Source organism: Sturnus vulgaris, chromosome Z (assembly GCF_052056855.1).
Source record: "Sturnus vulgaris isolate bStuVul1 chromosome Z, bStuVul1.hap1, whole genome shotgun sequence".
Classification (NCBI taxonomy): domain Eukaryota; kingdom Metazoa; phylum Chordata; class Aves; order Passeriformes; family Sturnidae; genus Sturnus; species Sturnus vulgaris.
Genome location: NC_142283.1, coordinates 80,939,826 through 80,963,232, shown reverse-complemented (window position 1 = coordinate 80,963,232; position 23,407 = coordinate 80,939,826). Strand labels below are relative to the sequence as shown.

The following is a 23,407-nucleotide window of genomic DNA, read 5'->3' as shown; positions in this document are numbered from 1 at the left end:
AAGTCACTGCTAAGTTTGGCCCAAGGAATGAGCTGCCATTTTTTGTACCCCTCCACGATATTGTCTCCATGAATTCATCCTTGGGGATGTAACAGTATTGAATATTTCACTGGTGTGTGTGTATTGGGGTGTTATTCTGCTGTAATTCCCCTTCACTAGGTGTTTCTTTTGAATGAACTGAAATTTTGCAGTAGCTGTTGCCTGGTCTTGAGTGTGGCAAAATTCACTATTGTGTTCTGCTGTTGAATAAGAGACAGTGGGCTGTAGTTAATTTTTAAGTGTTAAACTTCATTTTAGTATGAAAAAGAATTACTTGAGTGTTAAAAGCTTTGCTGAAGATCTGAAAGCCTTGCTTGCTTTGCCACTATTTTTGAACCTGGCAACTTGTAGAAATTAAACAACTGTGGAATTTTTTTGAGGACTTTGTGTGGGTTTTAATAACTCAAAGAGAAGAAAAAACTCTGTAAGAATGCTATACTTTGAAACCTGACCTTAGAAATTAGGGAGAAAATGAACCATAATTCAAAGCTGAGTGTCTCCATTTATGGTTTAAATCCTGGAGCAATTCAATAACCACTCTGACTGTGTCTCCAGGATCTTTGGATAGTGGCAGGGCTCATGTTCTGTTAGATTATGATTTTTCAGTACCTAAGAACTCTCTGCTGAGTTCTTGTCCATTGTAATATTCACCCTCCCTGCCTGCCAGATCTCGGGAAGAAATAAATCCTGATGACAAGCAACCAGCTGGGCAAATTTAGAAGTTTTTGTTTTTTTAAAAAAGTGTAAGGTCACATAGACCTAGAAAACTGTTGCCCGTAGTTGCTTGGTGGCGTGTTCTTGCTCAATACCATTTGTTTTTAATTACTCTGCATGTTTGTAGTGCTGGAACAAGAGACCACCTTTGAGACCAAGCCTAATATTTTTAAAGTATATATCAAAGTGTAAGCTTGTTCTTTCTGAATCTTGTGTTTCAAAGCAGCTTGTAAGAGAAGAATGAATGCTGGTAATTGATATCAGGACAAGCCAATCTGCATAATCTGAAGTTGTCTTAGGATATTCAGCTGTAGGTGAAGAGCTGTCTCAGCTGTCAGCTCTCTGCACAGTAAATTAGTCTGATACACAAGAAAATTTGCAGTCATCTTAAAACTTAATTTGTTTGATGTCTCTATCCTGAGTAGTTTCCTATTGACAGGTTTTGAAGTAATTGTTTTGACTGCTCTTTCTACAGTATCTTCTAGTCCTCATGAGCTGGGGAACAGCTCAAACGCCACAGCTTCAAAGAGCATGGCTCCACAGGGTTTTCAGCACTGGAGCTGGTTTAGCAGCTTTCCACACAGCCCAGCTGATAATCTCAGGTTGATGCAATAGCGTGCTGTAAACTGGATTACCATGCAAATTGGACTTCAAAAAGAAAGGAGGACTGTATTATGACTACAAGCATTGAACTAACTTTTTTTGACTGTCCTTTAATTTGTTGAACTTCAGAAGTCCCTGAAGGTCAAGTTATATGTTCAGTCTGTATAGAGGCTCTACCATCTCTTCCAAAGCACTGAGCAGTAGGGCTTTCATGAGAAGAGGTGATAGTTTTAAACTAGAAGAGGGTGGATTCAGACAAGATAGAAGGGAAAAATTTTGATGATGAGAGTGGTGGAACAGGGTGCCCTTTAGTTATTAATATTGAGCGCAGTATCTGATGGTTTGTTTTGTTTTCCCATCTGTTAAGGATGTTTTTGTGGATCAGTTGCCTTGCACTGGTAGGTCAGAAGTGTGTGTTTGACGCAGCTGGTGTGGTTTCAGTGGTTGCCGTCAGGTTTTGCTTTAGTACTTTATTGTTGTTTTCAGATGATGTTTTTCTGAGGCGTACCACGAGGCAATTAATGAAGTTACAATTTGCTGTATCTGATGTGATTGTTGCGCTAGTATAATTACATGAGTTAAAAGGAAAGAGTTGCTTAGATTGAAGTTAAATGTCAGATTGAGGTTTCTTTTATTCATGTTTTTAAAAGTGCGTAATTTCATGTGAAATTACTTGTAAAAGAAGTTCAAATTCTTTCTGTAGGCTGCTGCTCTATTTGTATTTTCAGTAACACCAAACTGAGCATGGCAGCACTGAAGCTGCAAAAGCAGCAGTAATAAAATGCACATGGAATCACAGAATCATCTTGGCTGTAAAAGCCCATGAAGACCATGGAGTCCAACCATCCCCCAGCACTGCCCAGGCCACCACTGACCCCTGTCCCCAAGTGCCACATCCACCCTTTCAAATCCCTCCAGGGATGGGGGCTCCGCCACTGCCTGGGGTAGCTGTGCCAGGGCTGGACAGCCCTTTCTAAGGAGGAATTTTCCCCAATATCCACCCTAAAACTCCCTTGGGATAGCTTAAGGCCATTTTCTTTCATTCTATCCCTTGTTCCCTGGAAGAAGACACCGACATAATTTCACTCCGATGAACAATTCACTTTTGAATATTAGTTTCCTGTTTTGTAGTTGCAGTAGTTCAAAAGAGTATTGCATTGCCTGGTATTAGGATGATGGAGCATTGGAATGGGTTGCTCAGGGAGCTTGTGGGGATACTCAGATCCGCCTGTACATAGTCTGGGGCTGCTGGCTCTAGGAGATCCTGCTTGAGTCGGGAGGTTGAACTAACTGACCTCTACAAGCTAATGGATGGCTAAAATTAAGTGCTTCATAGAAAGAGTACTGTTTTGTAATGAATTTTCACTTCACGTACATGAACCCAATTGCTTGTGTAACCATTTTTGTTTTCTTTTCCTCCTACCTAGTGCTGATTTAAAGCTCTTGGAAGAAGCCACAATCTCAGTCTGCAAGTCTTTAGGTGAGACATTGTGCCATCTTTTTTCTATGCGCTTTACCAGAAAAATTGGGAAACAGCATCCCTGTTTTATGCCTTTAACATTCTATATATGTTGCCCTAGTAAGATTAAAGCAGTGTAAAGAGTGTGTTTATGTATATCCCAAACCTTTACTTCCATGGTTAACTGGTTCACAGAACTTGATACGCCTGCAAGGTTTAAAACAATTCCATCTCTATTATGTCTTTTTTTCCTTTGTCCCTTAAGCTGGTCAGTAAGGGGAATAGAATGAGAGGATGAAAGGAAGGGATGATATAAATGTGATCAGTGGTGTTGCAAGAAGGTAAAAGGTAGTTGTGAAGACCTGTCCAGTTTTCTGACAGTTTTCTGTTGTGCTGCAGACAAGTCTGGGAAAGGAAGCAGCATGAGTATGAGTATCCCATGTTTGGGATATTTTAAATCTAGGATTAATAGTATTTAGAGAACAATTATGGGCTAGTAAACCGTGTACTGGAGAATCGTGAAAGAAGAATGCCTGTACAGAAAAATAAGACATACTGTGATTTATTTAGAAATATTTAAGACATTGAAATTTGGGTTTTTTTCTATACATTATTTGAACTAGATAGTGTCAGCTTATGCATGCTTTGTAATTGCATCTTATTTTTCCTCATCTAGTTGAGAAGAATCCTCGAACAGGAAACCTTGGATCATTGATTAAGGTCTTTCTTTCTAGAACCAAAGAGTTAAAAATCTCAGCAGAATGTCAGAAGTAAGTTCTCAAAAAAGAGCTGTCTGTGCCATTTAATTTTTTTAATGTTCCTTTTGTTGCTAGCTCTTGAATTTTTTTACTCTGCTAATTAACATACTCACAGACCAAACCTTAGAATTCTCTTGGACTTTTGTTTGAAACAGAGCAAGTGTCTGGTACTTTTCTAAACACAGAAATTTAGTGTAATAGGTAAATAGATTACTTGGGAAAGAGACATATTTGTGTGTTGGATGAGCACATTTTTATATAAATGGTGTAAGCTATGGCTACTACTGGGTTAGAGATGTTTAAAAATTATCTGAACTTTTTAGCTGAACTTAATGTATGAGCCATTATTCTGTCTTGGAAATATTTTAAATATCTGTCTATAAATATGTAAATATGTGTGAAAATAATGCTTTCAAGTTATGTCATGCAGCTGCTATTGGTTTGGTTTGCCCCTTTCAGCAGTAGGCGAGAACTCCAACAGGTTACTTGTGCAGCACTGTGGGGGTTTTTAGCAGGAGGCTTTCTGTAGTTGTTCCCTCACACCCACAGATAAATTTCCCACTTTCATCAGATCTGGAGCTGGAATTCCTCCTTGTTCTCAGGATTGCCATCAAGTCTTTTGCTTGCATCTAACATGAGAAGTTACTTGTGCCCACATAGCTGTTGCTGTTTTAGTCCTAAGATACCTTTAAAGTACAGCTTTGGGCAATAGTTGACTCTGTGCTGTTGCATGGGCTCCCCAGCAGTTGCTTATTGGGACTAAAAAAAAATTTTATGCAGCTGTATTTCCCTTTCATTCAGAAAGCTTGGAAAATATCTGTGTGTGTTGCATAAGAAAATCCTGCTGTATGGTGCTCATGAAGTCCATAAATGCCTCACCTGAAGGCTGTTTACCAGGGAAAAAGGCTAAGGTTCAGGGAGCCAGGAAGCTTTCAGGTCTGAACTTCTTGGGAATTTTCAAATGTCTGTGTGCCTTGAGTGCCACAGTGTCTAGAGACCTCTAGAAGTTTGCTGAACTGTTTGGTGAGTTCTTCAAAGATTTCTGTCTACTCTGGTGTTTTTAATGGTACAAATGTTGTTAGGGATAAGGTTGTATTTTCAAAACCACTTTTGGATACATTCCCATTGTGTTTTCTGTAACATCAACTGCAGACTCCCTGCTTAAACACTTTGACTTTTCCTTGCTTCAACTGTAGAACTTTGTCTACTCTGACATTTATTTTCTTGCGGTTTTTGATGCATGTTTGCTGGTGAAGCATTACTGACTCTTGTTTGTTCCTGCTTCTTTTCTAGCCACCTCTTTATCTGGCAGGCTCACAATGCACTGTTCATAATTTGCTGTTTACTGAAAGTATTCATCAGTCGAATGTCAGAAGAGGAGCTGCAACTTCATTTTACTTACGAAGAGAAGGCAGGACCAAGCTCATATGGTGGGTACAAACAAGTGTTAATGAAACAAACATCCCATGAGAAACTTAAATGTCCTGATGTTTGTAGGTGTTGCATGTAGGGACATGTAGGGATAGGTTTAGTGCTGGACTAATGAGTTAGGTTAATGGTTGTACTTGATCTTAAGGGTCTTTTCCCTCAGATGCCTTAGGTCTAAGTGAGCCTATGATTCTATGTTTTTTCTATACTCAGAATCCCAAACTTTGCTTTAAAACCAGAAATTAAGTACTAGAGAGTTCAGTTTAGCTTAATCTGGATTTTTTAACAGTTGTTGAAATGTGGTGCTGTAGATCTACCTGAGTTTTAGTGATTTTCATACAGTTTGAAAGGTGGTTATGGTCCTCTTCAGAGGAACAGAACACAATTGGGGTGAAGGTGACCACATGCCAGCGTGGGAACACTGATATTTCAATTTAATGAATCTTTTCACATATTTTTTATAAACCAACAGCAGCCACAGAGAGGAATTAATGCTATTTTTAGGGATCTAGTGAAGGAAATTAGAAGCCCTTTGGTTAGAATTGACCCCTTGAGAAAGCAGCTGCTAAAATTTAATTTGGTGGCAATAATTTATACGAAATACAGGAACAGTCACAGAATTTAGGCAGAATTACTAGAATGGGCTCATGTCCAGGAAATGGAATATGTATCACACGAGATGGAAGATGGCAGGAGAGAGGCTCAAGGAAGAAATTGTTGTCTTTGAATAAGAATAGTACAAATGCATTCAAAATCAGTTACATTACAGCAAAAAGACAGTCTGAACATTGTCTGCCACAAATCTTGATAGCTCTGTGTCAAGATGCTCTCACAAAGTCCTTGATGGATAATGCTGCCATGGGAGCCTTGGTTTCTTTGTTGTAAATTGGGGAACCATTTAGGCTGGAAAAGCCCTCTAAGATCATCAAGTCAGATGGCTAACCCAGCACTGCCAAGTCCAAGTCAAAGTGCTCTTCAGTGTGTAAGTGCATGTTGTTTGTTGCATGAAGCCTAAAAAGTCTCAGAATGCTAGAGCAGTGTGAGTGGATGGTGTGAGAGCAGCCAGGAGTGTCTGACCGTGGATTTCCTGCAACGAGGACACGTGTTGAGAACCCGAATTGCTGCTTGCTCATCAAACAGTGAAAACTGTTCATTAAAATCTGTTTAACTCCTTGGCGCCTGCCAGTGCTCTGGGGAAATCAGAATTGTGTTGCCAAAGGATTAAGTGCTACATGTTGAAATGGTTTAATGTATTTAAACTGTGATGAGTGATCTCCAGGAGGGAAGTCAGCACACTGATGCATTGGAAAAGAGTATCTGCTTGTGTATAAGCTATCCCTGCAGACTGCCTGTGGGTTTATTCCTGGGTTGAAAAAATGGCTCACCTCTTGCTTCAGTGTACAGTGTGCCACAGTGGGATGGGTGGAAAAGCTGAGACTTTTGTCAGCTGGAACTCCTGTGATCTTTATTCTTTGCACTGGGAGTTCCTCCCAGTGTGGTGTGGAAAGGGATTCTTGTCACGAGGGTAGACCCCTGTTTATACCATGTCTAGTAGCACTTGACTGTAATTCGCAGTGACATTTATTAGCAATAATTCTGTGCATATTGATGGCAAATGTACTTAGCAATTACCTCTGAGCAGATTGTTCACGGGATGTTGTTGATTAGGAAGGTAATTGTGTGTGGTCTGCTGGTGAGGCAGGAAATGAGCTGCTCCTCGGCTCCTCTTTGGGTTTCCAGTTGGAGATGCCTCTTGTGAACTTCCTCAGGGTGTTGAGGTTCATAACATGCTGAGGTTACACAGCCATGGGGTTTGATTCCTAAAAATCCTACTTTTAAATATCTATAGAAGGTGGTAGTAAGGCATATACCTTCCTATAGCTCTTATGCTCAGCTATAGGATGGTGAAGTATCATGATTGAATTGTCATAAGCTGTAGTTGTGCTAAGGCCTATTAAAAGTAAGCAGAAGAAAATGAAGTGTTTTGTTGTTTGTATTTTTATAATTAAGTGTCGCTTTCTTCAATTTTTGGTTTCTAGTTTTTGGAAAGTAGAATATTCCTGTTATTACTATACATTTATTATTATAATATTATTAATATATTATTATGATACTAATATTCCTATATTCCTCTTAATTTTACATAGAATTAATAATACTTTTACGGAAATTTTACTATCTTTGGTGAACACGCTTTTTAAAAATTAATTTCTTAGTCATCTTTACTGTTTTTTCATTTTCCAGAGCTTGGCATTATTTATAATTCTTCACTTGTGATCATGATAAAACAAGCTTTATGAAAGACATTTTTATATGAACTGTATGATGTAAATAAAAGATCCATATTAAAAAAAGTTTTATTACAATGTCTGATTTTTGAAGTTTCTGTATTTTCTTACTGCCTGGTCAGTAGTTACTGGAAAGAACAGTGCAACCACCCAACAACATAAACAACCTCTCTACCCTGTGGTCCATTTTCATATGCTTTATTCAGTGTCTTCACCTTCTGAGAAAAGGTTATTCTTTTCAAGATCATCTCACTACTCCTTTGGAAATCGCTCTGAGGTGATGTTTGTTTCCCTCTGAACATCTCATTTTTGTCCTTCTGGCTGGACGATACCTTGTGGTGCCGTGCTCTCTGGTTTAGGTACAGCACCTGGGAGCTCAGGGCACGTGGCTGCAGTGTCAGTGTGTCAGGATGCTCACACTGCAGTCTGGCACTGCATCCACACCTGTTCCAGGATATTTGATGTCTCAGGGGGAAGTGTATCATTATAATCTATGAGTCCTCTCTGTGGAAAATACCCCTGTCACTGACTGTTCAGAAATCCAAAATGTTCAGGGAGCATTTTTATAGCTGCTTTGTCTGGGAGAATTCTCCTCTCTGATTTTGCAGTTCATACGCTTTCACTTTTTCTGAATGTCCAGTTTGTACTTCTTCCTACTAGACTGTGCTTGAGGCTCAGAAGAAAGCTGTGCAGTGGTGCCTTGTGTCATAAAAATGGGGTTTTTTTTTTGAGGTTGAGTGCATGGGTGTGCTTTAGCCTAATGAATAAATTGTCATGGACTGAGTCCCTGCTGATAGTGCTGTTATTGATTTCCTTCAAGAGGAGGCCTACCATTAATAGAAATGTTTTCTTTTTGAGGAGTTTCAGATGGTTCTTTAGCCCTAGAAGTGCAGTCTTTTCCTCTTCATCCATAACTGTAATTTGCTTATAATTTTGGAGAATATTGGAGAATTTTGATTACAGGAAAATCCACAAAGAGTCTAAACCTTTATAGTTTAAGATTCAGCTGAAAATTTCCTGATGCAATAAATCCCAAACTGGAGTCAGCATCTGCTCAGCTGAAGCTGGAATTAGTCTCACTAACACAAATAATTCATCTTTCCACTGTTTGTATCCCATAATTTCTGCACAATCTTTATCTGTATTGTTGCTCAAAGGTGTAAGAGAGCACATGCTAAGTATTGTATTTTAAATCAGACCATCAATTCATTTAACCTGTTCCCTGAGCTGTAGTAGGAAGCTTTATTCATTATCTGTAGAGAAGTTTTTAAACGCAAGGTTCCTAAGGGCTGTTTGTGACATATTAAAGCAAATATGAGGACAGGAGGAGGGAATAAATAACAACACATTTACTTCAAGCCTAAAATGATTTCACATATGTTCAGCTATCACATAAAGGAAATGAGGGAAGGCAATCAATTTATGTACTCATTATCACTCTTAAGTAGAAGTAATAAGTTTTTGAGAGTAATTAGAGCTGAGGATCAAACCACACAACCTATGGAAACTCTAAGTCTGTTTTGCAAGGAATTATTCGTTTTATTACTTGTATCCAGGTTCTGTATGAGCAACAGGGCAGAAAAAAAAGTATCTAAAATGAGGTATACCTTGTTATGTCTGAGTATCTTACTGATGCTGGTATTAAACACATCCACCAGATCAGGCATTTTCAATATAGTAGTTAGGTTCTCGAGAAGATGGAGCTGGACTGGTTTTAGAATTGGGGCCTCTTGGCATCTCTGGTTTCCTCTGCATAAGCCATTTTATCTTTGTAGAGTGTGCTAATTCAGTGTCTGTAACTTTGAGAAAGTAAAAACAAACGAAAAAAAATGTATTACAAAAAAAAACTTTAGAAGTTATATATATACATATTTAAATAAATAAATAAATGTATATGCATATACATCAGACCCGAAGGAAACAAATTCCACCAAAAAGTCAAAATCCATGAAATTACTTGCAAAATTAAATAATCCACGTTTGAGCACTTAAATATAGCTGATGAAAAAACGGTACTTCAGCATAACTGGATATTTTAAAACCTGTGTAATTACAGTCACTTTTGCAGTGGAGTTTGGAAGATACACCTGTGATTCCTCTCCCTGCTCTAATTTTATCTGGACAGGTTCACTCTGTACTTACTTTCCCCAAGGCTTTACAGGTCCTTGATCCAAGTATGCAATCTATTAATGTGAATGAGTCTTGTGTGTATTGTCTTTATCCTGCTATTGAAAGAGGCATTGTTTGTGAAAACACAGAGTGTTCCGTGTTTATAGCTCTCTCTCACGTTATAGATTTGGCTTGCATCCTCCTCATTGTCTTGGCAAGACGAAAATTGAACAAGAATGTGTGTGCCCCAATTGGGAAAAGGATACATTAATTATTGTAGCTGAATGACATTGATTATGGCAATTAAGCTTTTTTTCTTTCTTTTTTTTTCTTTTTTTTTTTTAATAACATCCTTCATTCTATGGAACTGTGCTAAACCAGTGTTTTCATACTTTATTTTGAATATTGTCTTGAGGAAAAAGCCTTCTTTGATATTCAAATAACCTTAATCTCTGTTCAGATGAGTTGTGCATACAGTGTGGTGGAAAAAAATATGTTTTAAAAATGCACTCACTTTACTTTTTTAACCTTTTTCTTCTCACTTTCTTCTGTTAGGAGAAAAATTAGGTACCTGTTGGGAATTAGTATCAGTGTTGCTTTATAAGCATTTTCTAGATTCAGAAAGCCTTAGGAAAATGTCACATTCAAGTTACTTTAGAATATATTATCTGTGCTCCATTATTGGCTGTGGTTTCTGTCCAAGGTTAAATACTCTGAGCAGTTCTTGGTTTTACTAACAGAAGCTGCATTGTGTTACTCATGGGGGATTCTATATAAAGGAAACCATGTTTCCGTGATAAAAAACTGATTTCCTTTAGAATGTGCAGTTCACTAGGTGACAATTTTTAATGTGTTTTTAATAAACTGATTGTGGAAAGAAATAATTTTGCTTTATAGTGAATATTCCCCCTGGTGTGCTTCTTAAAATTGAGATCTGGATTCAAGAACAGAATTGGGTTAAGCAGAGTAACACTGCTGTAACCTGGCTATAAACCTGTGTTTATGGCAGGACTTATTTATTTGAAAATACAAAATAAACAGGCATTTGGGTAATTAGTGTGCTTCGATGCTGTAATGCAGTGGATCAGCTATGCCATTCTGAAGCCTTTCAGCATATAAAACCCTCCACTTCTTTATGATGACGTAGGTTTCTCATCATAATTTTGTTTTTGAAAGCAGAATAAATCCTGATGAGCCAAGAGATTTATCTTCTGGGGTTTTTTAGTATTATATAATAACTTCAAGTGGTTTAATAAGCTTTTGCTTCAGTGAGTCTTAAAAGTCTTTTGTTACAGTTGCTTTCAAAAATTATTGATGTAAAATATGACCAGTTTTATTGCTTAGAATAGTTGCAAGTTTTTTAATAATTCCGAGTCATTGCATGCATTTTATCCCATTGTATATCATTAGAGAATGATTTCTGTTCCCTTAACATGCACCAACTTGTCATTGAAATGTGTAAAACGTCCTCAATAAATAAATATGTATTCATGAAAAAATTGTATCTATTTTACTCTAGAGCAACAATTATATGCTCAGTAGCTACATTCTTTTGACGTTGTTTTATAATGTTGCTCAGTGTGTATTAGACAAATGAAACTGTCTCTGATTATTCTTTGCTTGGATTTAAACGACAGAGTGGGAAAATATGTGAAGTGCAGGGAATTTTGAGAGGACATTTAATTGTGGACCAGTGAGAAGTCACCAGTGATTAGTTCAGCTGTTAGTAATGACACTGTTTAATATGATCTTCTGTAAGTAGTAAAGGAATGCTTGATGTGCTAAATGTGAGCACATTCCCACAATACCAACATCTCACTTAATTTATGCAGTTGTTATTAGTTACTTTTCTATGTAAAAAAGAGAAGGCATTACCGTTTTCTCCGTTAATGAGCTCAAGTGCTTTCTATTTCAGGGAAAAAAAGGTCTATCTCCTTTAATAGGTAGAACTTCAAGAGTTTGTTCCTTATTTGAGGTATTGATCAACTGCATTTGTGTGTTTGAATTTTCGCTCTTTGTTTTGGTATTTGAAAGCCAAGAAATCCTTTGCTGTGTTTCTTTTTTAGGAGCAGAGTGTGAAGACCTGATAGAAGAGCTGCTGTGCTGCCTCATCCAGCTCATTGTTGAAATTCCCCTCTTGTAAGTAGGCTTTTTTAGTTTCTTTTTTTTTCTTCCTTAGTCTTCTTTTATGAACTGAGCATTTGAGAGAATGTGGAACTTGTAGTAATGGATTTATAATGGTTAAATAGTTGAATTTGAATGTTCCATGCAATGGAGCAGTACAGATAATGATAAGCTGCTGCCAGTGCCAGCCCTGAATATTCTGTTGGAAGAAGTACATGATGAACATCTCACACCCAGTTCAAACCATCAACAGAAGTTATTCCATTTGTTTCAGGTACCCCTGTCAGCACACAGACAGTAACTGGTGGAAATGGTTGTGCTCATGGTACAGGGGAAGGTACAGTGGAGGTGTCACTTCAGCTCTGGGGTATGCAGTAAGGTGAAAACTAAAGTTCTTCTGCAGTTCTGTGGGGGTTTAAATTGCAAAACTAAATCATACTGTGCTATTTTATACTGATTTCTAAAATTCCAGTGAATTGATGTCTGAAGAAGGGACAAGAGAAATACATAAGTGGAATGTTTCTGTAGATCTCCAGATTTGTTTACGTGGCTTTTTTTTCATGCATCTGTTGTATTTGAAAAATGCTGATTCCACATCTTGTTGGGAAATGTGTCATAAAACATACTTCAGTGTTTTATGTAGGAGAGCATGCTTTGTTCTTAGGGGGAAAAAAAGAGGTTCTTTCACTTTTGTAGAAGTTTTCTGACAAGTTTTGACTATTTTCCCCATTATAAACTTTACTAAAGGTGAGCAGTGTCTTTAGTGTTAAATTGCTTTGTCGTCTGTGTCTAAAATGTAGCTCCCCAGCTGAAGCATGGCAGCTTTGGCGGAGTTTCAGATGTAGTATAGAGCTCTGCTATCTTGTAGCTGGGATTGTTCTTTTGGTTGGAGAACAGACAAAGATGCAATGTTCTTTGAAGAGTTGCTGTCATTAAATGCAGCTCTGTCAACGTTAACACGAGGGATTTGTGTAGGTAGAGTGTAATGAATTAGTGGTGTGATTCAGAGTGTCATTCCACAGAGCTTGTCAGGACTTCCTGGAACAGATACACGCTTTGTTTGGAACAGATTAAAGGAAGTACAAGGGGGCGAGAGGACTGTAATATAAGGGCAAGTTCATAAATCCTGCAGAGTTTTATTTTTCTTTCTTGGAAGTACCAGTGTGTCTGTGTGTGTAGGCCGGTATCCTTTATTCTGCCTTTCCAGCAGAAGAAAATGATTGTTCCTCACTCACTTCCACAGCTGAACCTGTCAGCATCTGTTTCTGTGTGAATGTGGTTGCTGCAAGTGGAAGCAGCTGCTGAAAGCACTTAGATTACTATCAAATCTAATGCTAAAATGGCTTATTTAAAAAGAAAATTATGAAGCCTGTCCATAATCTAATATTCAGCTATATTGAAAACTTACATTTCATAAGAGAATAATATGGAAGATTTTTGTTTAGTGGTTGTTTGTTGTTTTGGTTTTTTTTTTTTTTTTTTGGTCAAATAAGTTTTTTAGCTAAATTTCTCCTGAAACAGCATGTTGCTGATTGCTAATAAATACTAACACTTACAAAAATGAGTATGACTCTTTTGTTTATGACTAGAATATGTTTAGCAATGTGATAATGCCTTAACTAAGCATTTTGTTCCCATATCTTCAAAAGGGAAATAGTTAGGGGAAAGGATATACTGGAAAACTTGCATTTTCTAATACACAGTCCAACTATGTTCTTCAAAAAGGTGTTATAAGGTATTATTACTTTATTATTAATTTTGTTCAAGAGAGTACTCAGAAGTGTTTTCATAATGAGTTTACTTCTTGCTTACCTCACTCTCCCTGGTCAAGTATCACTAGAAATTCTTTCCCTATTTTGTTTCAAGGGAGTAGTCCATTTCTGTCTTTAACTGGAATGAATCAGGAGAACTGCAAGCCTGGTATGCTCATTTGGGGAAAGAATATATTGAGTGGAATACATGAAATATTCAAACTTGTAATGATCCCTGTGTCAGGACTTGGGATCACCTGTGAGAGAACAGACAGCTTTGGCAGCTTGCAGTGGCACTCTAACGTAGTGTCTGTCTGTAAAGATCCTATTAAAGATGAATTTTTGTTGTGACAGACCATTGAAATCCCCATGCTCACCTTCTAAAGTCTTCGAAGTCTCTTTCGGAATAGCAAAGATTTTGTTAGGAGCATTCAGTGGCCTTAGCAGAGGATTGTGGCAATTAGTGTGTCCCTTGGGTTCTGTAGATGCAGTTTGGTGAAGGAGTAGATGCAGCTAGCAGCTGCTGTCTGAATATATTGCACGTCTGCACCCCAGTTAAAGCTTGTATTTTTCTCCTTCACTGAAACTGTAACATTATTTTTAAAGCATGGAAGGCCATCTCCATGTTCAGAATGCAGGAACAGAGGTACCTGTGCAGATGTTTTGCACTCCTTCCTTGTGAATTTGTTCTGAATGTCCTGTCGGGTGCTTGGGATACCTGTGTGTGGTGTTTTGCAGGCAGGTATGTAGTTGTTCCAGGCTGGTTGGAGAGCAGCCCTGAGGAGAATGATTTTGGTATATCCTCCTGGTTATAGCCCAGAGATTGTCAGAGGCTGGACATGCCCCAGCCATGTGCACTGGGACCCTGAACCCCCCTGCCCTGGGCTGATCCCCCAGCGTGGGCAGCAGGGCAGGGGGGATTGTGCCCCTGTGCCCCTGTGCTCAGGTGAGAGCCCACCTGCAGAGCTGCCTCCAGCCCTGGGCTCCAACAGCACAAGGACGTGCAGCTGCTGGAGCCAGCCCAGAGGAGGCCACGGAGATGCTGCAGGGCTGGAGCCCCTGTGCTCTGGAGCCAGCCTGGCACAGCTGGGGCTGCTCACCTGCACAAGAGAAGGCTCCAGGGAGAGCTCAGAGCCCCTGCCAGGGCCTGAAGGGGCTCCAGGAGAGCTGCAGAGGGACTGGGGACAAGGCAGGCAGGGACAGCACACAGGCAATGGCTTCCAGTGCCAGAGGGCAGGGCTGGATGGGATCTTGGGAAGGAATTGCTGGCTGGGAGGGTGGGCAGGCCCTGGCACAGGGTGCCCAGAGCAGCTGTGGCTGCCCCTGGATCCCTGGCAGTGTCCAAGGCCAGGCTGGACAGGGCTTGGAGCAGCCTGGGACAGTGGAAGGTGTCCCTGCCATGGCAGAGGGTGGCACTGGATGGGCTTTGAGGTCTCCCAAGCCAAACCATTCTGGGATGCTAACTATAAGTAGTTTGGACTACTTATTGGACTACTATTGGACTTAATTGGACTACTTATTCAGCAGGGATGTTGAATTTGTGAAGACTCCAGTCTTCTGATTATGGGCAGAAGTAACTCACTTCTGAGCTTGCTCTAGTTTCCATCCTTGTCAGAATAAGCTCATTTCTGCCTATAAAACGACCTAAACGACCTACAGCATACTTGGAAATTGCAGGCGAACTGTCTCTCATAATTAATAAGGAAGGTGTGGGTTATGGAAGAAAATAAATATCAAATCTATCTCTGTCTCTTATAATGAAGTGTAACTTTTTTTTTTTTTTTTTTTTTTTTTGGTTGGGGAAGTCTGCAGAGCCTTTCTGGGAGGCAGAGCATTTCTGGAAGTGTCTCAGTTTTTTTTACAGGGAATTTAAGAAAATCTTCCTCTAAGTTTGTATTGGAAAAGGCAAATGTGCTTTAAGGCAGAAATAGGTTGCAGTAGGGACTCTGGGACTCTGCAACATTGTGGTGCTGTGTGTGAGAGTTGTTAAAACTATCTTGAATTACCTTTCTTAAAAACAGGCCGTGCTGCATTGTACAGAATGCCAGGGATAAAGGTCTCAGGTTTAATTTTATAGAAAATAGAGTTTTCAACAATTAGACTTCTGCAGTCCTTTATAACACTTGTGTTACTGTATGTTGATGTTTGATTTATGATTCCCTTGGGTGTGCTATGGGTGTGCTATGGATACTCTGCTTTTTCTTTGGTTTTGCTAATGTTAGCACTCAGGAGTGTACACTAATGATCGAACTGCATAGTCGGCAAAAAGATACAATGTTAGTATTTAATTGTATGACTTCTATGAAGAAACTATTGCTAATATTTTGTTGCAGGATGGAGTTCCCAAAGCTTTAAATTATAAAGGCTTCTTTCAGCAGCTTGTTAAGAGCTGGTATCCATAACTGAACATCTGGTTGTTATCAGTGCATTTTCACTTCATTAAAAACTATAAATGCATGTGGAGGAAAAATGAAATACTGTGATCTACTTACATCACTCCTAAGTAGCACCCTGTGTTGCCAGTACAAGTTAGTTGATATTTCTATACATTCCCTTATTTTCTCTAGTTATGGCTGTTTTAGGGTGCAGTCTTAGTTGTTTGGAAATTTAAATGTTGACAATGTTTTGACTCATTAGGGATACTCGCTGCATTTTATGGGAGCTTAAAAGTCAAATGTAGGAGGAAGAAAGGCAATATAATTGATTATAAAGCTCTACAAAATAACTGCAGTGTAGGAAATGTGCCGTGTACAGATGATGACAAATGTTTATGCTTGCTTTTTTGCCAGTTGTGAGCAGCAAAGAGATGAAGAAATGTTTTCTGTTCTAGCTCAGGAGTGCCGTATTTTAATTATTTTTGTTACTTTCAAAAGAATAGGTCAGAGTAGTAGTTTTTAAAAAGAGTCTATTCAAGGAATTTTTATCAAGATTGTAGTAGCTCCATTATTTGGAAAACTATGTGACTTTTGCATTTTTGGCAACTTTGTCTGATCATCAAAGGCAAACTTCCATCTGTTGAAACTGAGATTGAAGGTATTGAAAACCTCCAAACTGAGAGAGATTTGTGTTGTTTTACTTTGCAGAGCCTCAAAATTTAAGGCTATTGTGCTCTGTTTAGGAGGGAGCTGATTCATATAGAGGGAGTTTTATTTGCTGCTGCACCTTGGGGTGTGCCAAATAAAATATATTTATGTATTTGGAAGATTTTCTTAATCACTCATATCCTTATTTCTAATGGTAGATGTGCAGTGTTGTAAGTGTCTAAGGATCCTGAGTAGGAGAACCTTTATCTATATCACATGTTCTTTCTCTGTTCTAGTTCAGTTTTTATTTTAGACTTAGGTCAGTATTTCTCTTAGGCCTATCAGTTCACTAGGTGTGCTTTAATTTGTAACAAACTTACCTCAAAGCACAGTATCAGAGGTCTGTGCAGTTTTTCATACATTATGCTGTGTTTCATATTCCTAATAATCTGCTTTCTGATATGGTTTTCATCCCTTTTTTCACAAAAGATGATGGGTGTTGAAAAACCTCTGACTGCAGGTATTTGGCTCTCAACAGCAGAGACATAGAGACTGTGAGTCAGGTCTGTCTTTCACTTAGGCTGCTTCACTGAAATGCAGGATGAGATTCCTGTGGTCTCTCTGATGGTCTAATGTAGATCACGTGGGTCCTCTTCTCTTTCCTGGGGGTTGTAACTGCACCTGTCCATTTTTGTGGGAATTTGGGCTGCTCTCTTGAGTTCTGGTGTTTGAAAAGTAAGGTCTTTTTAATTGGTAACAAGACCTAGTGATATGTAAAGTAAATAGAGAATGGTACAACTTCTCTGTACAACATGTAAAAGTCCCAAATCTGTAGAGGAAAGAAATAAATATCGGTGAGGTGAAAATATACACAGTCACATAGTATCAGATGGTTTAGGAACAGGTCCAGCTCTCATGTTAATCCTTTAGGTACTACCTTTAGAATATTTCCATGTTATTGATGATCCCAGGGCTGGAGCCCCTGTGCTCTGGAGCCAGCCTGGCACAGCTGGGGCTGCTCACCTGCACAAGAGAAGGCTCCAGGGAGAGCTCAGAGCCCCTGCCAGGGCCTGAAGGGGCTCCAGGAGAGCTGCAGAGGGACTGGGGACAAGGCAGGCAGGGACAGCACACAGGCAATGGCTTCCAGTGCCAGAGGGCAGGGCTGGATGGGATCTTGGGAAGGAATTGCTGGCTGGGAGGGTGTTGAGGCCCTGGCACAGGGTGCCCAGAGCAGCTGTGGCTGCCCCTGGATCCCTGGCAGTGTCCAAGGCCAGGCTGGACAGGGCTTGGAGGTTTAGTGGAAGGTGTCTCTGCTCATGGCAGAGGGTGGAATGAGATTATTTTTAAGGTCTCTTCCAACCCAAATAATTCTGGGATTTTTTGTTTCCTTACCCTATTCTTCTTCCAGTTGGGAATACCCAGTGTGGGGAGATCCAGTACAAAATGTCAGAGATGCTTTCTGCTTCCAGTCAATGTTTGCTGATTGTCCCCTTGGGACATCTCCCAAATGTTTGGAGTCAGCTGTAATGAGTGTAGAACATTATCAGCTGCCACAGTGCATATGTGCCATCAGTGAGTGTAAAATTAGGAGTGTTTCCAAGAGGAAAGATTATGTTCTCTTTCAGTTGTTGTACTTGCATCCCAAGACTGATAGCCAGATATCGTACTTGCTTTTCAGTTTTCAAAACTGATCCTATTCTCTGTGGTGACTCCTCTTTCACCTTTCTGGTGGGCCCTCAGGAAGCAGGGAAATGAAACCTGGTTCCTGTATGATTTGAGACTTTTTGTATGAATCAGCCCTTTTGGCAACTCTCCTAAATTAGAAAATGGGTTACCTTTTAACCTTTTAATACTCGGAGTCGACAGCTCTGGCTGGGTGAAAGTTCAGGAAAATATTTGAACAGGGAGGGGGCTCGGTCTAGGGGTGGGAGTTGAAATTTGGAGTTTGGTTTCTGACTGTTCAGGCTGTTTGCTCTATAGGTGTGAAATAATTTATGAGCTCTCAGCCTCCGTGTGCTGATATAGAAATAGCTGCATTTCACTGAGTAATTAAAGTGTTTACAACAGCATGTGCCTTCAGAGTGTTAATTGGAGTTCGTAGCTGAGTTTTTCCTCTATGGTGCCTCTGTGCTTCACCTTGGTTCCTCTGTCACAGACCTCTCTCTCACAGGCAGGGAACAAAGCTGAATGATTGGGAGCACAGAAAGCACTTGTGAGTGGTGCTTGGCCTTGGAGAGAAGCCAGCAGCAGCAGGATGGTGACACATAGGTAGATTGTTGAAGTTCTTGGTAGGTGATGCTGATAGGAGGTCATCCACATGGTTTTGAATGGATAAAGCAGATGCCAGGATACTGGGGAGCTGTGGTTTTAACAGGACCGTAGTTCTTGTTCTGTGTGGAGTGATTGCATCATTTGGAAACAGTATTTGGGCTAAGGTTGGATGGGGCTTGGAGTGACCTGGAATAGTGGAAGGTGTTCCTGTCTGTGTCAGGGGCTGGAACTGGATGAGCTTTAAGGTCTCTTCTGACACAAACCAGTCTAGGATTCGATGATTCTAATTTACAAGTTTTCCATCAACGTTAATAAATAAAATAAATCAACTAAAATGTATGTTCTTGGTGGAAGACCAGAAGAGAAGTGATATTCTCTCCAGTCCCATGTCCTGGAAGAATTAGATGCTGCACCAATTTCTTTTAAAGCAGTTCTACTGTGTATCTATATGCAGTCTGCTTTAAAGCAGCCCTGTGAGGGCTGTAGAAGTCCCAGAGGAGCCCAGAATCTCGGTTACTTGCCTTGCAAAGCAGATTAAGATGGAACGTGGTCTGACTCAGTAGAATTTATTTCCTGGAGCTTGTGGACTCTCCATCCCTGGCAGTGTCCAAGGCCAGGTTGGACAGGGCTTGGAGCAACCTGGGACGGTGGAAGGTGTCCCTGCCATGGCAGGGGGTGGAACTGGATGAGCTTCAAGATGCCTCCCAACCCAAACCATTCTGTGATTCTAATTTTTGTCTTTTGATTTAATAAGTTGTTATCTGACGATTACTATAAATTATACAACTCCTTCATTGTTTAATTTTAAAGTTTTTATTTGAATGATCTGGCATCATTTGCTTTTGGAAGGAATCCATTGATGTATGGGTTTTTCATTGAAATGTAGACACCAAACACGTGTTAAATACACACATTTGTTATGCTAGTATAGAAGAATCTTCCTTTTTGGAGCTCTTCATTCTATGAAGAATCCATAATTTAACGTAATCTCAGATAGATATGGTATGACGTGTCTTTTCTTCAGAGAGTACCTGTTTATGTGCAAGGTTTGCTGCCAGAAATCAGTTTTAGCTTGGGTGTCACATGGGAGAACCTGGACCTGCTCCATGCGGTCCAAGGATGTTGCTGCATTCAAGGAGGTGTGACACCAGGAGGACAGCTGCCTGAGATAAGGAAAGATGTGTGTTTTATGGACTTGTAGTAAAGGAGAGATAATAAGGTGAAAAAATTGAGAATAACTAATGAATCCCCAAAAGAGAAAATGCAGGAGAAGAGAAAGAAAAGACCTCTGCATATTTTGTTACGTTGCTTTATGAAGTCCATTTATGCAGAATATGAGCTCTATCTGTAGATTTTTTATTTGTTTTGTAAGACACTTGAGAAGGAAAAAAAATGCCACAGAAGCCCAAAACAACGTGTAGCTATTCTGGCTTTCTGAAGTATGTCGCTAAATAATTTTGACATGTAATTGATACATGAGTTCATTATTTCTAGTTTCCTCCTTATCTGCAAGCAAACAGTTTTCAGGGGAAGTTGGAGATCAGCATAAATTCCATGTTAAGTCATTCTATATGACCGATGGCTTGGAATAAAATAAAAAAAAAAATCAAAACCCAGACCCCCTATTATATAGTCTCTCAATATAAATAAACAATATGTTCTTTGAAGTTGAAAGAGGTTTCTGGTAGTTCTTGTGATCCTTTAGAAATGCCTGAATTTCAGAAAACTGTACATTTGACCCTTCATGGAGAAAATAATTTTGCTCTGAAGCTTTATCTTTGTGCTGGTAAATTAAGGGCGACTGGACCTGAGGGTTTACCCCAGATATCAGGACCTTGCTTATGTTTATGTCAGAGCAGATTTAATTTGAACAGATTCTACAGGTTTGAGTGGAGTGTTTCCACAGTTAAATGTGTCCTGGCTGGGTGTTGAATTTAGAGAAAATGAGAATAACTCACTAAGTGGGGCTGCTTGAATTTACCTTTCTGTTTGTTTTTTCTATCAGAGTTGTACAAGGATATTGAAAGCAATTTTTTTCTCACAAAAAGTACTTAATACAGTACAGTATTCTCTTAGTTTATTTTTTTATGCTGATTCCTATCAAAACAGAAAATTATTTTGTAATGTTTCCTCAAATTTGCTATTTCACTTGTGTGGGTTATAATAAAAATAAATGAATGAGTGATTGAAATGGAGAAAAAGTATACTAGACCCCAAAATTTGTTTCCTCTCTGAATAGTGACCCAGTGCATGTTGTAGTATGTCATGAAGTTATTACCCATTTCATTCATCACCTTGGGGTAGGAGACATTGTTCTTGTATTCTCAGCCTTTGCCATAAAGATAAGTTTCTGAATGTTTTTCTTATGATATCAAAAAAGTATTTTTCCAAACTGTTGCTTTTATTTTGGTAGAAAAACATTTCTTAATTTTTAATATATAAGTCCTCTTTGCTTTGCTTGGGGTGCATGTGGGTGGCAGATTGCACAGCATCCCTGGTTTGGAGAGGGAGCAGGCACTGTTCCTAGTGCAGCCTTGCTTCTGGCTGAGGTGAATTTGCAGTGGAACCAGATCAGAGTGTAACCTCTGGCCTGATCTAATTATCAGCATTTACACTGGCGAACTTCCTCAGGAGTGGGCAAAAAGTCAGGTAACTTGCAGAGAGTAGAAGTAATTCAAAAGGACATCGTGATTTTCAGGAAAATGTTACTTAGGCAGTATGTCCTTTCCCAAGCTGTAACTTCAAATATTTGGGGTTCAAATACTCAAATGAGGCAAGAGAAAATAAAAAACAGTGAGTTTGCACAACCTTCACTTTTAAAAACATTTTTGTATGAGAGGTGGTGCAGTTCTGTGGATTGTGATCCAGGAAATTGTGATTCCAGTTTGCTGTTGGCTTTGAGTAAATAACTGCACTCTGCAGAAACTTCGGCCTGGAGCTGCTGCAGAGGAGCTTAACTTCAGCTGTCCGTGCATTGTGATGCATGAAATTCTTTTCACACTTCACAATAATGCATGTTGTTTACAGCATATCTGGCAGCATCTTTGAGAATATTAAGCTATTTGATTATGTTAAAAATTGGACTGATGTCTTCTAAATAAATCCTGTGTATTTCAGTGAGGACCATACCAACTCTGATCCTGAGACAAGTGAAAATCTAGTCTTTTCTGGGGTTAATTTGTTTTGCTTTGTGAGATTGCACTGTAGTTTTCAAATCAACATTGTTTGAAAGAGCACATATTTTTATGTTTATACCTATTCTAACTGTTGAGAATAAAATTTTTGTAAGGTGACATAACAAAGAAAAATTTAGCACCACTGATTAAACATCGATGCTGATTTGTTCTTTGGTGTTTTGATTTTTCAAAAATCTTAAATATTTACATTTGACAATAATAAATAGATTTTGAATTTCCAGTAGCTCCCGGGTCATAAAACCTTGGTGGTAGTTGTTGCAGGGAAACCACTGTAACTTAGCAATACCGGATTGTGAGGCATCCTGTTAAATCAAATAGTGACAGTAGAAAAAGCATTACATGACTTATGGTAACAATAACAATACTTGATAACAGTATTTCTGATGAACTGCAGGATGCTGCTGTTGCACCAAATGAAGTACCTCTTTTTGGAGGGTGTAAAAATGGTCTTTGGTTGAAAGTAAGAATGGTACTGATTCACGTCCAAGTTAGTTCATTGTGTTTTAAAAGGTTTCTTGCAGTCTGCAATTTGTTACTGATTAAAGAGGCAAATGCCATTTTTTTCTCCCTTTTAAAAACAAGATTTGTAACAAAGTCATTATAGGCAGAGGTGGGAACAGAAAGCACAAGATATTTTTAATAGTGTGCCTGTCAACTGTTCTGCTGCACAGCCTTTCCTAATCAGCCTGAGCTAAATGAACTTTGCTGAACTGTCTGGTGTCTGTATTTAAGCATTGCAGCTCATTCTTTGTGATTATCTGTAATACCTTGAAACTTTCTGGTTCTCAGTTACCTCAAAAATACCATTTAAAACTGAACAATGTACGTGGTATCCTGTACCTTGAGTGTTTTGTACACTTGAGCTGACACTTGTATATTACATTCCTTTCACAGGGATCCAATTTTCTTGGCAGATGGAGCCGTGTTGGGCTAGCTGGACATTCATTCCCTCACTTAGCATGATGGTTTTGTGACAATTTTGTTGAACAGTACAAAGGACACACTTTGAGAGTTACTTATTATTTTTAGAAGTATAGTCTATCAATTTTTGTAACTTGAGTGCTGTGAGCAGTACCTCTTTTTACATTGTTTTGTCCTTTGGCATATGAAAAAAGTGCTTATTTCTAAGAAAAACAACCTGGTTTTGGTGTGAAATGATTCTGGGTTTCTTGTACTTGTTGTTTACATGTTCTCAGTTGAAACTCTCTGTGCTACACAGTGTATAACATCAGGTGAAGCTACCAAGTATTCTTGGAAATCCAGCTTGTAAACAACCCAATAGATTAATGTCTGTGCTTTTCCCTTTATTCTGCAGAGATATTACATACAGCATTTCTTTGGAAGCCGTGACAACTCTCATTGTGTTCCTCTCCTGCCAATTATTCCACAAAGAGATTCTGCGGGAGAGCATCATTCACAGATACCTGATGCACGGTCGATGGTATGTCCTGCTCTGGGGTGCTGCCTAAGGGCAAAGCAAACGCTGCTGGTTGCTTCTTTAGGTTCCTCGTACCTGAAAACAGAAAACAGAAGGCAGCAAAATGTTATCTTGATAGATGCTGCTCAAAAGAAAAGAGAACAGAAAAACATCTGTAAAGGCTCTTGGAGGGATTTGGGTGGAAATCTCACAGCCCAGACTTCAG

At 39.2% G+C, this 23,407-nt stretch overlaps 1 protein-coding gene across 6 annotated transcripts in view; it reads left to right on the top strand.

Annotated features, from left to right (window-relative positions):
- Positions 1-23,407, top strand: part of DYM (dymeclin) — a 216,403-nt gene that overhangs the window by 18,534 nt on the left and 174,462 nt on the right. For 5 of the 6 annotated variants that reach the window (XR_015799699.1, XM_014894892.2, XM_014894890.2 and 2 more), the window contains exons 3-7: positions 2,784-2,836; positions 3,492-3,585; positions 4,867-5,003; positions 11,465-11,537; positions 23,080-23,205. Coding sequence is in view for 5 of the 6 variants with exons in the window: in XM_014894892.2 (XP_014750378.1) it covers positions 2,784-2,836; positions 3,492-3,585; positions 4,867-5,003; positions 11,465-11,537; positions 23,080-23,205 (483 nt within the window). In the remaining variant the exon portion in view is untranslated. Of the gene's footprint in view, positions 1-2,783; positions 2,837-3,491; positions 3,586-4,866; positions 5,004-11,464; positions 11,538-11,796; positions 11,902-23,079; positions 23,206-23,407 lie in introns of all 6 variants that reach the window. The other variant, XM_088157404.1, reaches the window with a different exon arrangement.